This window comes from Haliotis cracherodii, unplaced genomic scaffold, assembly GCF_022045235.1.
Source record: "Haliotis cracherodii isolate W230 unplaced genomic scaffold, xgHalCrac1.p SCAF_9, whole genome shotgun sequence".
Classification (NCBI taxonomy): domain Eukaryota; kingdom Metazoa; phylum Mollusca; class Gastropoda; order Lepetellida; family Haliotidae; genus Haliotis; species Haliotis cracherodii.
Window position 1 is genome coordinate 35,160,622 of NW_027266343.1, and position 15,199 is coordinate 35,175,820.

The window sequence follows — 15,199 nt, forward strand, 5'->3', positions numbered from 1 at the left end:
ATCAGCTAAATCATTTAATAGGGCTTTTTGTAAATTTAGGATATCACTTCATAATCTTAATGTTAATATTCTCTGTAAATCAAAAGAATAAAATCCCATATATTGTCAATATGGTAAAATGGAAATAGTCAATGGTGAATTAATTAAATTAATTCTGATAATTCTGAACATTTTTGATCTCACGAAAAAATGTGATATAAAAGCGGGGATGGGTAGAGTGTTGCAGCAAAATATGATATAGGTCCTAAGACCAGTTAACACACAACCCACCACACCACACCACACCCCCACCCACCCCAAACAAATTACCAGTCCCTAACTCTTGCTGAATAAACATATATATCCCATTCATACGGCAACATGCTAACCAATGCTGTATGATCTACTATTGCAGTAACTGGTAATGTGAAACGAGGCACTGCCTGAAAATCACAGACCACAATGAGGAGAGAGACAATACTTGAGCCTCGAAAAAAGGATGATCTCTAAAAAAAGTTGCAACATTACGTTCCACATTAGTTTGACTCTCTATGTGAGCATGATGTTTCAGTGACTGATGAACGCTGGGATTGCTCAGGGTGAACATGGTGAAGCTGTTTGTCTCTAAAGTCCACCGTCCAAAATGGCGGCATGTGTTTGGGCTGCATGGTTTCAAGGAAATGCTGCCTCCACATCTTCTCAAACTCATATAGTTTGTTGTCAGCTCGGTAGTACATCACCACCTTTTTACCATGGGAAACATAGGAACTGTTGACAACTCTGAAACACGACATAAATGTTTTAGTATTTCAAGTGGTGGGTGGGTAGGTGAGTGAGCGAGTGAGTGTGTGGGTGTGCTGGGTCTTTGAGCAGCCTTAGAAATTCATCTTTTTTAACACTAGTCCAAGGGTGGTATTCATAAAAATTGTCAGAATTTCTAAAGAATACTCTTAACTTGCTTAACTTTAGGTGTACTCTCAGTGCTAAAAGTTTTTATGAATATGACTTAAGAAAATTCTTCAATTTTGGTATTTCTTAGAATTTTCTCAGACTTAAGACCTCTTTAGCACTCTTAGAAGTCTTCTGAATACTACCCCAGGACTAGTGGAAACCATATTCACTAGTCCTCAGGCTTCATAGCTAGTCCTGCTTGGACGAGGCTCAAAATTTTACTGTACTAACATTTTCTATCAGTTTCATTCCGTTCCAATTTCAAGCAAAAATGAAGAATTAAGAACTGGTTTAGAATTATAGCCCTCAAATGCCACTAGATATTGAGGAATATCATCATTGGATATTTACTTGTCCACTGTGCAATTTAGTAGTCATGATCTAGGAGACTAGGTATAATGTTAATGGCGTGTGAATGGGCGAGGGAGCGAGTGAGTGAGTGAGTAAGTGGGGTTTACTGCTGCTTTGAAGATGTTGAACAACAAAGCTATATTCCAGTTATATCATGGCATGGCAGCATGATGTGGGAAGATTGCCTGAATTGATGCAGGTCTGAGACGTTTAATTACTACTTCGAAATCCAAGAGCATGTAACCAATGAGAAAACAAGAAACATAAGGCTTAAAAAATACAAGAATTGGTTCTCAGGCAATGGCTTTTGAAAATACAGTGCAGGCGGTCGGTATATATTTTATTTTTTGGGGTTGTTCAAACTAGTATGTCGGCAAATAAAGCAGTTGTGTACAATGAACCTGGATAAGGTCCTCCCTTCATAAAATACTTGATGAGTAAAATACTGGAATACAGTATTTGACTTCCGTTACTTAAGGATTGTTACGTTGTTTTTTTAATGGAAATAAAACCAAACCATGCGGCGAACTTAATGATGCTGGTGGTGCCTGAGAACCAAAACTATTATTTTGTTTAGCCTAATCAGGGTTTACCAAGATTCGGACCCACAATCATAGGTTTCTAGCACGCCTCAGGAATGCAACACGCCTCTGGAATGCAACACGCCTCAGGAATGCAAAATGAATTCCATGCCTTTGAACACCCTTTAATCTGTGACATATATATTGCACATATTTGGACATCCTTTGTTGACATCATCAGTGCACTGTTCACACTATATGGATGCAATATTGCAGATGTGATGTGAAAGTTTAGCTAGCTCACTTGCTAAAAGTCAAGGCAAAGGATTGTCAGAATTTCCTGGTCAGGAGTCAGTGAGTCAGTGAGCTGCTTAGAATAGTATTCCAGCTATATCACGGTGCACCAGCTTGATATGTGAGGAAAGCCCAAAGTGATGCAGGTCTTACATGTTTGCCAGTTTTGTGAAACCCATGAGCACAGCTATGGTGCTGACAAACCTACAAACATAATTGTTGTGAAGCGTGATTCTGGTGTGACCAAGGGATGAAACTCTGGACAGCGAATTGCGGCACCTTAGATGACTGGGCCACCTGTGTCCCATCCCTGATCAGGAAGTACCATATACATCAATACCCACCTTACATGACACCATCTTATCTTGATCTAAAACCGCAACAAATTGTGCATGGCATTGGTGCTCACAATGCTGTAAAGCTGAAATAAATGTGATTTGATCAAAACAATAAACAAGATGTTGGAAGACTCACTTTACATCCATTTCTGAAGCTTGTTCGATTATTTCTGGTTCAAGGGAGGTAACTTCAAAAAAATCCATCACAGTACTTTCTAATTCTTGAACCCTTGCTTGTGGGATCTTCTCTCTGTTGAACTTGAGAGCTCTGGCATAAGAGAGAAAAGAATAATTTATTTCTGAGGTTAGGTTATATTTTAGGTTAATTTCGTGTGTAAAATGGTCAGCTAATAGAATCTGTCCTGACTTTGATAGATTTAATAATTAGTGCAAGAGCACATACTTAGCAGCAGCCTTGACCTTCTGAAGTTCATAATCTGTCACAGTTTTGGAGCCGGCTCCTGAGTCAAGAGGAGCATTACACTTGTGGGCCAGCTGCTGTCGGAGGATGGCGTCGTGTTGTGAGCTCACTTGGTAACAGTCAGGACACAAGATCAGAATATTCTGTGAGCGCCGTGCTGATTTAAGTACTCTGTGAAAATACCTGCATGAAAAGTTCAATTTAATTATTAAAGTAAGCCATTAATTTCGGTTATGAAGGAGTCTCATCTATATCATAACATCTGTCAGAGGTGAGGTGAAATGGGGTTTAACGTTTCGTCCAAGATTATTGCACTTATATAGCGACGTGCATGCATGTGTATGTGTGTGTGTGGCTGCTTGTACTAGTCCGGACAGATGCCGATTTATAGTGCTAGCACACTGAGATACCATGCCGCAGTTTAACATGAATACCCCACTCAGACACAGTATACTGACTCCGAGCCGACCAGTCCTTGTTTTAGTCCCCTAATGCCGAGCGCCAGACAGGGTTACAACATGTACCATCTTTTAACGTCTTTTGGTATGACGCGGCTGAGACCCCGGACCTTTCGCTCTCCGGGCGGACGCTCTACCATTAGACCACGGAGGCAGTCTAATATCTGTCAGAAAGGGTAAATGTTGTTTTACTGCACTGACACCGTCTTCCCAAGGCAAGGGAGTTAACTGACTAAAAGTCCAGTTATATTTTGGGCGGACTAATGAGTCTATGCATAGTCCAATCAAAATCGCATCACGAAATCGACATCCAGTTGTAAACAACATGGATTTCAACGTGCAGATTTCAGTTGACTGCAGGATTTGCATAATATATGTACCGTCAACTGGGCATCGACAGATATTTTCCAAATCTGTTCATGTTTGTTATGAAGGTGCTTATATGATCTGATGCACTTCACGAGGTAAGTCACGTTTTATTACAATAAATATCTTTATAATCGATGAAGCAAAAGCAAGTGATATGAGAGGTGGAATATGATTGGTCTGTAGGAGGGGCAGAGAAGGGACATAACTTGTAATAGCCACAGGTGTCTTAATGATCGAGCCCAGAAATTCCAGTCTAGTTCGCCAAGGGTGGAAACTGGAATTTAAAAGTCAGTTAACTCCCTTGCCTCAAGAGGATGCACTGACACAGCAGTCTGTAGTTTTGTGTTAACAGTCTGGATCCGTGACACTATTGGCTGATACCTTCAACATGTTTTTGGTCGTCAGGGTATGAAGACACACAATCAGCCAGGTCACACACACCAACAAAAACCGATCCTATTAAGGCTAAAAAAATAATAGTCTTGGCTCTCAGGCACCGCCCGCACCATCATAAAGTTTGTCGCATGTCTCGTTTTTATTTCCATTCTTAAAAAAACAAAGAAAGCCTTAAATATTCTCAGTCCAATGGTAGTCAAATACTGTATTCCAGTATTTTACTCATCAAAGAAAACATTTATGTAGGGAGGCCCTTTCCCAGGTTGATTGTACTCAACTGTTAAATTTGGTGACCTACTAGTTTAAACATCCCCTAACACAGAAAAAAAACACCGCCCGTCCGCACTATTTATTCAAAAGCCATTGCCTGAGAACCAATTCTTTTATTGTAGTAGGCCTATGTTGTGGCTAATGACAGGCATGGGGTACGGGAGGTGTCCTCAGTTCTTTAAGTAGAGAGGTATCGCAGTCAACAATCTGATTTTAATAAGATTTGATGTTTGATTTATCGTGGAGAAGAATGATGTAACTAATGATGCAATAAAATGATGTTTCTAATTTCATTCACAATGAGACATTTAAAACGTAGATCATTCATTCCTTTTTCACACCAATGCCCAATTACAAAGACAACTATTATCCAACATCTTACAAAATTATGTTGATGAATCGGTGTAGAACAAGTATCATTGCAATGTCGCAGTGGAGATTGTTATAAGTTTATTTTATTGTAGTGATAGTCAGTGGCAGCAGATGATTGAAACGCTCGTAAAATATTGAGTGCAGTTGTGGCCAAGTTGGAACAGGAAGTGTGATTTAGAGTTACCTCCCTTGGTTGTTGAAAAACAGGACAACTTGATCATTCGAGTTCTTTCACAATGTGAAGTTTGGATGTACCTATATAAGAGCAACACAAGGGAGATTCGAGGCTTTTTGCGACCTGACTTGCATCTTACCTTTTTGAAAACAAATTCCTGCCAATTTATGACACTACTCTGGATTAAAAAATGGGGCATGAGCCTCTAGCTTTCAAGACGTTTGACAGTAGTCATTAACTGATTTCACATTTCACTTGTGTAACGACACTGTGATAGAGAACTGTTGAAGTCTTACCTCTTGTACTCTGTGGGGATGACATATTTCTTGATGAAGGCATGCGTCCGGCCGCACACTACACACATGGCCACAGTATCCTCATTGTCCTCGTACAGATTATCATGGACTTCATCTTCGTTTGTCATTTCTAGCTCATACTTTAATTGGACGATGAATGGGTCATCGCTGATCTTTCCTGCCAGCATGAAGCACCAATAAAAAATCTCTGTCTGAATCGATACACATTGATTTACATGTGCCATTTCACAGGGAGGCATTGGCTAATGCTTATTGACCCTGAAGTGCACATAACCCTTACTCTTCAAAAGGCTGTTCTGAAATAGACAAGGGTTAAAGCGTTCGCTCATTACGACGAAGACCCGGGTTCGATTCCCGACATGGGTACAATATGTGAAGCCCATTTCTAGTGTCCCCCGTCTGGATATTGCTGGAATATTGCTAAAAGCAGCTTAAAACCATACTCACTCACTGAAATAGACATAATGAAATTCCATTTGTTTCAAATCCACAAATCGTGACGTTGGTACTTCGGAACTTTTAGTTTCTCATAAATCATATGTGTTTCTAAACAGCTGTTCAACTGAAGCGGATCCTAACAATTATCAACATATGTGTATGTCAGAACTGCTTACTTCCAAGATTCTTCTCAAGGTACCACTCTGCCTTAAAAATGTCACATCGTTGTATCAGCTTGCCACTCAGCGTCTGGAGCTGACACCGGAAATCTAGGGGGCGTTGTCTCGGGGAGTAGGCTCGAGCTCCACGACAGTCTGTGTCAACCACTTTATTCACTGGCTAGTAGAAAAATTATAACATCATGAAAAAAACAGATCGTCATTATCGTCAATAAAGATGATGAAACTAGAAAGTGTCAAATACAGACACACCTATGACTGTTGCCTGTCACCAACCATTTATGTATCTAAAACAAAAGACTTTACCTGGTGCCAAATAAATGTCATATGAATACTACATGCAAAGAAAGTAAACTCTCTGCAGAAAACTACCCTGTCGTAAAAAACTGGCAAACTTGTTTTCTTAAAATTCTTTACAACTGACATTATATGGAAGTCACTAAAACCTGATCATTTTGCAGCCGTGCAGAAGGAAGACATGTCTCATATTGACATATCCTGTGAACACACTTCTTTTCACAGATATGACCTTGCGAATGGCCTTGACCCATGACATAAGTGATCAGGGTGTCAAGAAAGTCCAGAGGGAACAGTAAGTAAATGTACATAAAATGATACCCCTGCTATATTTCGATACTATCAACATGTTTTAAAAACAAAAGGTGAAGCGATAAATCTCTGACAATTTCTTTCAAAACCTCCGGGAGCCACCTCTCTAGATATACTGCTTAGACATAAACATTCTTTGAGCAATGCAATGGATGCACGAACTGATCATATCTTTGACTTCAACACCCACCTGTTTGGCACCATCTTCTTTGTTGTGAGATCTCTGACTACAGAAAGGCATGTCTATATACCCCTGACACATGGCTAAAGCAGCCTGCCAAAACTCCGCCTCCCCCACACTCTCCGTCCCTGGGGGGTATAGCTCATCTGGGTTCCTCGTCAGCATCTTGGTGAGGACCAGCTTCATGAAGATGTCCACACCAACCGCAGCATCAGCCGCTGCATACTGTATCTGCAACACACCATCAGCATCAGAATGACACTCTGGTTCATACCAAGATGGGGGGCACGGGTGGCCCAGTCGTCTAAGGCGCCGCGATTCGCTGTGCAGAGTTGCGTCCCTTGGGCACGCCAGAAAACTATGATTGTGGGGTCGAATCCCGGTTCACCCAAATTGTGTTTCTAGGTTTGTCAGCACCATACCCGTGCTCATGGGTTTCACCGAAGTGGTAAACGTCTGAGACCTGCATCACTTCGGGCTTTCTTCCCACGTTAAGCTGACACGCCGGGATATAACTGGAATACTGTTAAAAGCGGTGTTAAAGCCAACTCACTCACTCACTCATACCAAGATGAACTGTTTAATTAGTTTCCCTTGCCTATTGTATTTTAAGGATTTTTGTCACGGGAACCAAAAATTCAGTATGGAAAATTTTATACTCAAAAAGAAGGCTGTGGGTTGCAATACCAACCAGCCATGACAGATTAACAGTAGTCATATGATTTTGGTTGGTTGGTTTGTTGTTTAACGCTGCACTCAGCAATATTCAAGCTATATGACGGCGGTGTGTAAATAATCGAGTCCAGTGATTAATATCATGAGCATCAATCCACGCAATTGGAATCTATGACATGCATCATCCAAGTCAGCGAGTCTGACCACCCGATCCCGTAGTCGCCTTTTACGACAAGCATAGTCACCTTTTACGGCAAGCATGGGTTTCTGAAGACCTATTCTACCCCGGAATCTTCACGGGTCAGTAGTCATATGAAAGAATTGGGTGTTCTTTAACCTATTTTGAGTAGACAGTTTATATTTGGCATGTACATATTTTTTTTAAACATTTCTCAAAATATTTCTTGATAAGACTTCACAGATCACTGCTATATGAAACAGAATGTTGTACAGAATATATCAAATAAGTAACTGAATAAAATTAATAGAAGATTTAGAATTAGACGACTCGTTCTCATAAGCTTCCTAAGTTTAATTAGATTTATGTATTATCTCTGTGTGAAGACTGACACTAAGAGTAGTCCTGTTTGTGATTTTCTCTCAAAGACTTACCTGCTGTTCACTGAGGGTCTCTGCTTCCCAGTTTCCACAGCGGATGCTGTTGTCCTTATCGAGCATCACTCCAAGGACAGACTCTGCCAGACCCTGCAGGCCCCGAGTCTTACTGTCACATGAAACAGTGGGTAAAGTGAGTGAGTGAGTTGGGTTTAACGCTGCTTTTAACAGTATTCCAGTTATATCACGGCCTGTCAGCTTAATGTGGGAGGAAAGCCCGAAGTGATGCAGGTCTCAGATGTTTACCACTGCGGTTAAACCCACGAGCAAGGGTATTGTGCTGACAAACCTAGAAACATAATTCGGGCGAACCGGGATTCGAACCCACAATCATAGGTTTCTGGCGTGCCCAATCATAGGTTTCTGGCGTGCCCAAGATGACTGGACCACCCGTGCCCCTGTAAATACTTGGTACAGATCCCTTTACACCAACATCCCACATAGAGATTCATCTACATGGACAGACTACACACAGTCTTCTCTACAAAGGCACCCTTCACACAGGCCACTCTACACACAGACCGCTCTACAAAGGCACCCTACACACTGACCACTCTACACACAGACCGCTCTACAAAGGCACCCTACACACTGACCACTCTACACACAGACCGCTCTACAAAGGCACCCTACACACAGACCACTCTACACACAGACCGCTATACAAAGGTACCCTACACACAGACCACTCTACACACAGACCGCTATACAAAGGCACCCTACACACGGACCACTCTCACAAAGGCACCCTACACAAAGGCCAAATACATCTTGTCTTTCAGCATGAAAATATTTTCCATTTGTTTCTGGTTATTGTCTCCAGTCGACATCTTATTAACCGTGCAGCACTCACTCTGTCCTAGTCTTACCAGTTGTATATATGGGCCACTTGAGACATGATGAACCTCAAGTCTACACAGCCGTTAACTGGAAGGCCGTAATCTCGATACAGCTTCTTGCCGTCATCCTTCACTGCCACGCCCACTTTCAAAACACTGAAATGATAAATCTCATGTGTAATGTTTTTAAAATTTGAACCAATCAGTATATTTTTTCTATTTGACTTGACATGGAGGAAAGTACACAATTCCTTTCAAATTATGTATCATGGAATTAGCAATAACCATGGTGACAATGTATCCTGTGTTTGAAGGACACTGCAGAGTCCAGCAGATATGTCTTCATGCGATGTCAGTGAAATGGTTTACAAGCTACTGAGTGATCACAAATTCATTCCAACTGATATTAACAATAACATAAAATATAGGAAGAAGTAAGGGATTGGGCATTGTGTGTGTGTGTGTGTGTGTGTGTGTGTGTGTGTGTGTGTGTGTGTGTGTGTGTGTGTGTGTGTGTGTGTGTGTGTGTGTGTGTGTGTGTGTGTGTGTGTGTGTGTGTGTGTGTGTGTGTGTGTGAAGGGGAATGGGGGGGATCTCAAGAACATATGTTACAAGTAGTGTTTTTTGTTTTGTCTAATGTTTAATGCTGCACTCAGCAATATACCAGCTATATGACAGCAGTCTGTAAATAATCGAGTCTGGACCAGACAATCCAGTGATTGGGATCGATGCAGCAACCAAGTCAGCGAGTCTGACCTGCCGATCCCGTTAGTCGCCTCTTCCGACAAGCATAGTCGCCTTTTATGGCAAGCATGGGTTGCTGAAGACCTACTCTACCCCGGATCTCCACAAGTAGGGTGGGTGGGGGTGTTATGAAAAACTTGGGGTGGGGTGTCAGTGAAATAGGAAACAGTCCTTAAGTCATCCCACCAGACAACCCCTCAACCCCAGGTACAGAAAATGTGTCTTAAGGTCATACTGTGTTATCACTGTAGTGCTAGGTTCAAGTAGATTTAACTGTAAGGATAATACTGACTGTTTGTCCATGAGGAAGTGTCTGAGTGAGTGAGGGACTCTGTGCTCCAGCTGACAGAGGCGCACCAGCAGACAGAGGCCTTGTTGTGTGGAGATCTGCAGCAGGGCCACGGGGTGACGGACGAACTCTTCAAACACCCACTCACAATCCAGACCCACCACCTACAAATGCATACAGTTGAGTAGATCCAATCAGCTTCTGCAATGGTCTCTTCATGCCAGACCATTTTCCTTTTTAGTTTCACATGTATTTTATGTATAAGCATACCGTAATGTTTACAAACTTTGCATACATGTTTTGTTTACTTGCTGTTGGTACTGATAGTTTTTTATAACTTATCATTTCAAAAGTATTTTTTACAATTAACATGAAATAAACCCTGACATAATATCTGCCATTGGTTTTATTTAAGAAATAAATGACTAGTAGTTGTTGTATATTGTACAATAAACAACAACCACGAGTCATTTATTTCTTATATGAGAAATCAACATTATGTATAGCCTCTTTAAGGATGTTGATAAATTGTACAAGCTTTAAAAATATTAACCCCTATTTAAATAATGATGACTCCCTCAATAGAATCCGACCATGGCAACGTCGGACAAGTTCATTTTATGCACAGGTGGGTATTTCCACAATCAAACAAGTTACCAAGCATGACCACCCACACTCAGTCAGGTTGTATGGCAAGTATTGGTTTCTGGGGGCCTACCCTACCCATGCTAACCCGAAGTACCCATATAGCAAAACTGTAACATACTCAGTTTACATTTGGAAAATATATTTTTAAGAATCACATCTGAAACAAACCCTAATTTGTTGAGTATCTTTAACAAGCTGAGGAAAGACTTTCTCCCACTGTGCAGCTGTTGTAATCACATGAGTGATTCCTTCGCCTTTCTTCCGAATTTTCACTTTCTTCTTGACTCGACTTGAATCTGATGTCACGTGACTCTTGGTCCATAGTAGATATCCTGGGGTAATTTAAAATAAATAAATAATGTGTACTTATATTGCGCAAGACTCCATACACAAGGTGCATTATCAAAGCGATACCATTATTACCCCAGTCAGTGGAACACTCGATTTTCATGCTCACCTCCCTGGGGAGTACACAACCCAAGCTGCCCATGAGACACTCAAAAGTTAACAGCCACATAAACATCTCATCCTACCAGGTACCCATTCACTGCTAGGTGAACAGGGGCACATTTGGAGAGTGCTTCAGTGTGTGGCAGGACCAGCCCTAGAAACTGTCAGGAGACTCTTGAATATGGTTACCCATATCCAACTATTCTCAGTGACCGATTTCACCTGATTTGTAGCTTGTGCTCTGTTACTATATTTCACTCAGCATGCTCAGACATGTTGGCGAATGACAGGCTGTGAGGATGGTTTCAGGCTGCAGCCACACTTACAATATTCTAGCAATAGAATGGCAGTAAACACCAAGAAGGGGGGGGGTCAGACATTGTATACATTTCATGTTGAAAGACTGTATATATAAATATGATAATTAAAATATTATTTTCTTCGACATATCAAGCTGAAATATTATAAATAAAATTATGATAATTAAAATAACATATGTTCTTGATATTCTTGTTGAAAGATACATCAATGATAATGTTTGTTGGATCGCTGTTTCTAATTGGCTTCTGGTGATCAGTCGCAGGCTAATTAAAATGGTGCCTTCTAGATGACTGAAAGTTGGAGTGTTGTTTCCCTTTAAATAATACTCAGAAAAATATGTTTAGAAACCTACACTTTTATGCTTATGGTGAATAATACAATCGTTTTGTGATTTGGTTGTCATTTTTTTTCATCAAGTGTTGGGAAGATATATAAATACTGATAATATAATTAAACATGTGTCTAAAGTCGAAGCGCTTTATAAACAAAATATGATTTATGGTTTTCACGACAGAAAAATAATCATTGATGTATAAAAAAATCGGCTCTTTATGGCGTTATGCATGGACAACAATCATATGTCACGATCGGAAACATACCTCCAAATCCAAGACCCACAACAATGAGGGTTGGGACAATAAGAAGACCTAGTGAGACTTTTGTTTGATACATTGTGTTCTCGGCTACACTGAATACGACTGTTGGGTAGTGTGTTTCTCTCCTTGTGGTACTGACAGTCCTAAAATACGTCAAAAGCTTCGAATAGAGTCAACTTAGCAATCGCATGTTTGCGTGGTGCAATGTTGGTCGCCATTTTAGGTCACATGATCAAAACATTTAGTCACATGACTTCAGGCTTCATTGACATTTCAATATGTGAGCGTATTGCTTTCAATAGTAATTGTTTATTGATTCAGTCTTAAAGCAACGTACTGGGTTTGGTCCACACTTATGGAGGTGAGGACGCCTTATTCACACATGGAGAAACGATAAAAGAATCATAGAAGCATAATATTTTGAATGTATCAAGCTTAAATTGTTGCTTATAAAAACTTCAAAGCATAATAAATGGTGTGTTTACATGATAATTATTATAAAATATTAATATGTCAAAATGATCTACTTTCATTTTTGTCACTAACAAATTAACCAACATTAATCTTTTGTTATTGGACACCCGAAATCTGTCACACCCGACACAATATTCATATATTATGGAGATTACACCTCTTAAAATACCGTAACAATAATACAGGAAACGCATGTTATGATCTTCGGTTTTTATTCAATTTATCTGTTTGAAATCCACTGTAATAAAACAACACTACGGATGACGTGTATTTTATCGTGGCGTGGACCAGTGTTTCCATGTGCCACAGTTCACGAGTTGTGCCCCTTAAACGTGCCAGGATCTGTTTTTCGTAGGTTCGAATTCCCGATTTTCACTAGTTACTATCCTTGCATGGTTTATCAGCACCATGCCCATGTTCTGTATCCTGTCTTTTTCAGGATCCTGTCTTTCATCCCAAAATGATTTGATTGTTACCAATTACGTCATACCTAAGGGGGATAACTCGGGAAACGAAGGCCTCATTACGGCATGACGTTTTCACGCTAATTGTGAGCTTCGTACTTTCACTGTGAGAAAAATGAGTGTATATTTTCAAACATTGATAACAACTAATTCCCAAATTGCGTTTTGATTAAAATAAGAAAGAAAGTGATATTTGCGTGTAAAGTTCCCCTTGAAGGCCGCACTCAGTAATAACATTCCAGCTGCATGACGGCGGGGTCTGTAGTAACCAGTCTGGATCAGACAATGCACCGATTGACATCATGAACATAGATCTACATAACTGGGACACGGTGACACGTATCAACCAAGGTGAGTCTGACCTCCCAATCCCGTTAGAGACCATATAATAGATTATGGTCTCTGGTCACCTCTTTCGATAAGCATGGGTTGCTGAAGACCTATTCGAACATGGGTCGTCACAGGTTTATCCCACACGAAGCTAAGACGAGGTGAAGTAACAGTATCCCACACGTAGCTAAGACGAGGTGAAGTAACAGTATCCCACACGAAGCTAGGACGAGGTGAAGTAACAGTATCCCACACGTAGCTAAGACGAGGTGAAGTAACAGTAGCTAAGACGAGGTGAAGTAACAGTATCCCACACGAAGCTAAGACGAGGTGAAGTAACAGTATCCCACACGAAGCTAAGACGAGGTGAAGTAACAGTATCCCACACGAAGCTAAGACGAGGTGAAGTAACAGTATCCCACACGTAGCTAAGACGAGGTGAAGTACCAGTATCCAACACGAAGCTAAGACGAGGTGAAGTAACAGTATCCAACACGAAGCTAAGACGAGGTGAACTAACAGTATCCCACACGAAGCTAAGACGAGGTGAAGTAACAGTATCCCACACAAAGCTAAGACGAGGTGAAGTAACAGTATCCCACACGAAGCTAAGACGAGGCGAAGTAACAGTATCCCACACAAAGCTAAGACGAGGTGAAGTAACAGTATCCCACACGAAGCTAAGACGAGGTGAAGTAACAGTATTCCACACGAAGCTAAGACGAGGCGAAGTAACAGTATCCCACACGAAGCTAAGACAAGGTGAAGTAACAGTATCCCACACGAAGCTAAGACGAGGTGAAGTAGCAGTATCCCACACGAAGCTAAGACGAGTTGAAGTAACAGTATCCCACACGAAGCTAAGACGAGGTGAAGTAACCGTATCCCACACAATGTACGCTTTGGTTTGGTTTTGGTTTGTTGTTTAACGCTGCACTCAGCAATATTCCAGCTATATGACGGCGGTCTGTAAATAATCGAGTCTGGACCAGACAATCCAGTGATTGATATCATGAGCATCGATCGAAGCAATTGGGATCGATGACCGTGGATCAACCAAGTCAGCGAGCCTGACCACTCGATCCCGTTAGTCGCCTTTTACGACAAGCATAGTGACATTTTACAGCAAGCATGGGTTGCTGAAGACTTATTCTAACCCTGATCTTCAGGGTCATGTTAGTAATGTATGAAATCTGATAAAATTACTGCATTCGAGAAAATGGTAAAAGCACTTTAAGAGCCTGAAAAACACTTACAGAATGTTTTATGTTTTTCTTGTGAACTGTTTTTATTGTGAACTGAATGTATTGATTGCACACATGCATTGCCTATATCCATATCATTGAATGGCTGAAACTGCTACACTAGTTTTAAGGAGCTACTTGCCCCATATGGACAAAGAAGCAGAACCTGTGTGCTTGTCATTGAAACAGACCAAGCTGGGGACCAGGTTGTTACGATGTGAAACCTGTGGGTCGTTGTTCATGCTGTTAATCATTGGAAGTCCTGTCAATGACAATTATATAACGTATACTACTCAAAAGAATTTAAGGATCACCCGAATCTTTCACATTGGTAATGTCAATCTGTCATGGCATGAGAGATTAACTATTGTAATAGGGAAGAATCAGGTGATCCTTAACTTCTTTTGAGTAGTATATATTGATATATACGAGCTGGGCTATTGCTGACCTTGAAGTAAATCACCATTCACTCACCCACGAAGGCATACACAGCACCTTCCCTTCAATCTGACAAAGTTTCTATTTGTTTGTTTGTTGGAATAATGCCGCACTCAGCAATATTACAGCTATATGACGGTGGTCTGTAAATAATCGAGTCTGAACCTGACAGTCCAGTGATTTACCTCATGAGCCTCGATCTTTGCATTTGTGATATGTTGACATGCATCAACCAAGTCAGCGAGCCTGACCATCCGTTAGTCACTTCTTACTATAAGCATAATCGCCTGGGGCGGAGAGAAATGGGTCTCCCTAAACAAGCATTTTATTCATAAGGTCTTAATATGCATAAAATGAAAAAAGACTCCATATGATGACAATACACACAATATTTTATCAGTATTTATTGACATAAATATTAAATAAATTAACATGATTTGTCTATCACACTGA

The 15,199-nt window shown here is 40.7% G+C and overlaps 1 protein-coding gene across 1 annotated transcript; it reads right to left on the reverse strand.

The window, feature by feature from the left end:
• Positions 1-319: 319 nt before the first annotated feature.
• On the reverse strand, positions 320-12,001 carry LOC139452225 (exonuclease 3'-5' domain-containing protein 2-like). The gene is made up of 11 exons (XM_071233618.1): positions 11,800-12,001; positions 10,598-10,761; positions 9,785-9,945; positions 8,779-8,904; positions 7,907-8,018; positions 6,629-6,850; positions 5,827-5,989; positions 5,192-5,369; positions 2,838-3,038; positions 2,571-2,702; positions 320-759 (listed from the first exon to the last, which is right to left on the reverse strand). Exons 1-11 carry the CDS (start codon positions 11,870-11,872, stop codon positions 516-518), a joined length of 1,776 nt encoding a protein of 591 aa, XP_071089719.1. The 5' UTR covers positions 11,873-12,001; the 3' UTR covers positions 320-515.
• Between the last annotated feature and the right edge of the window lie 3,198 nt (positions 12,002-15,199).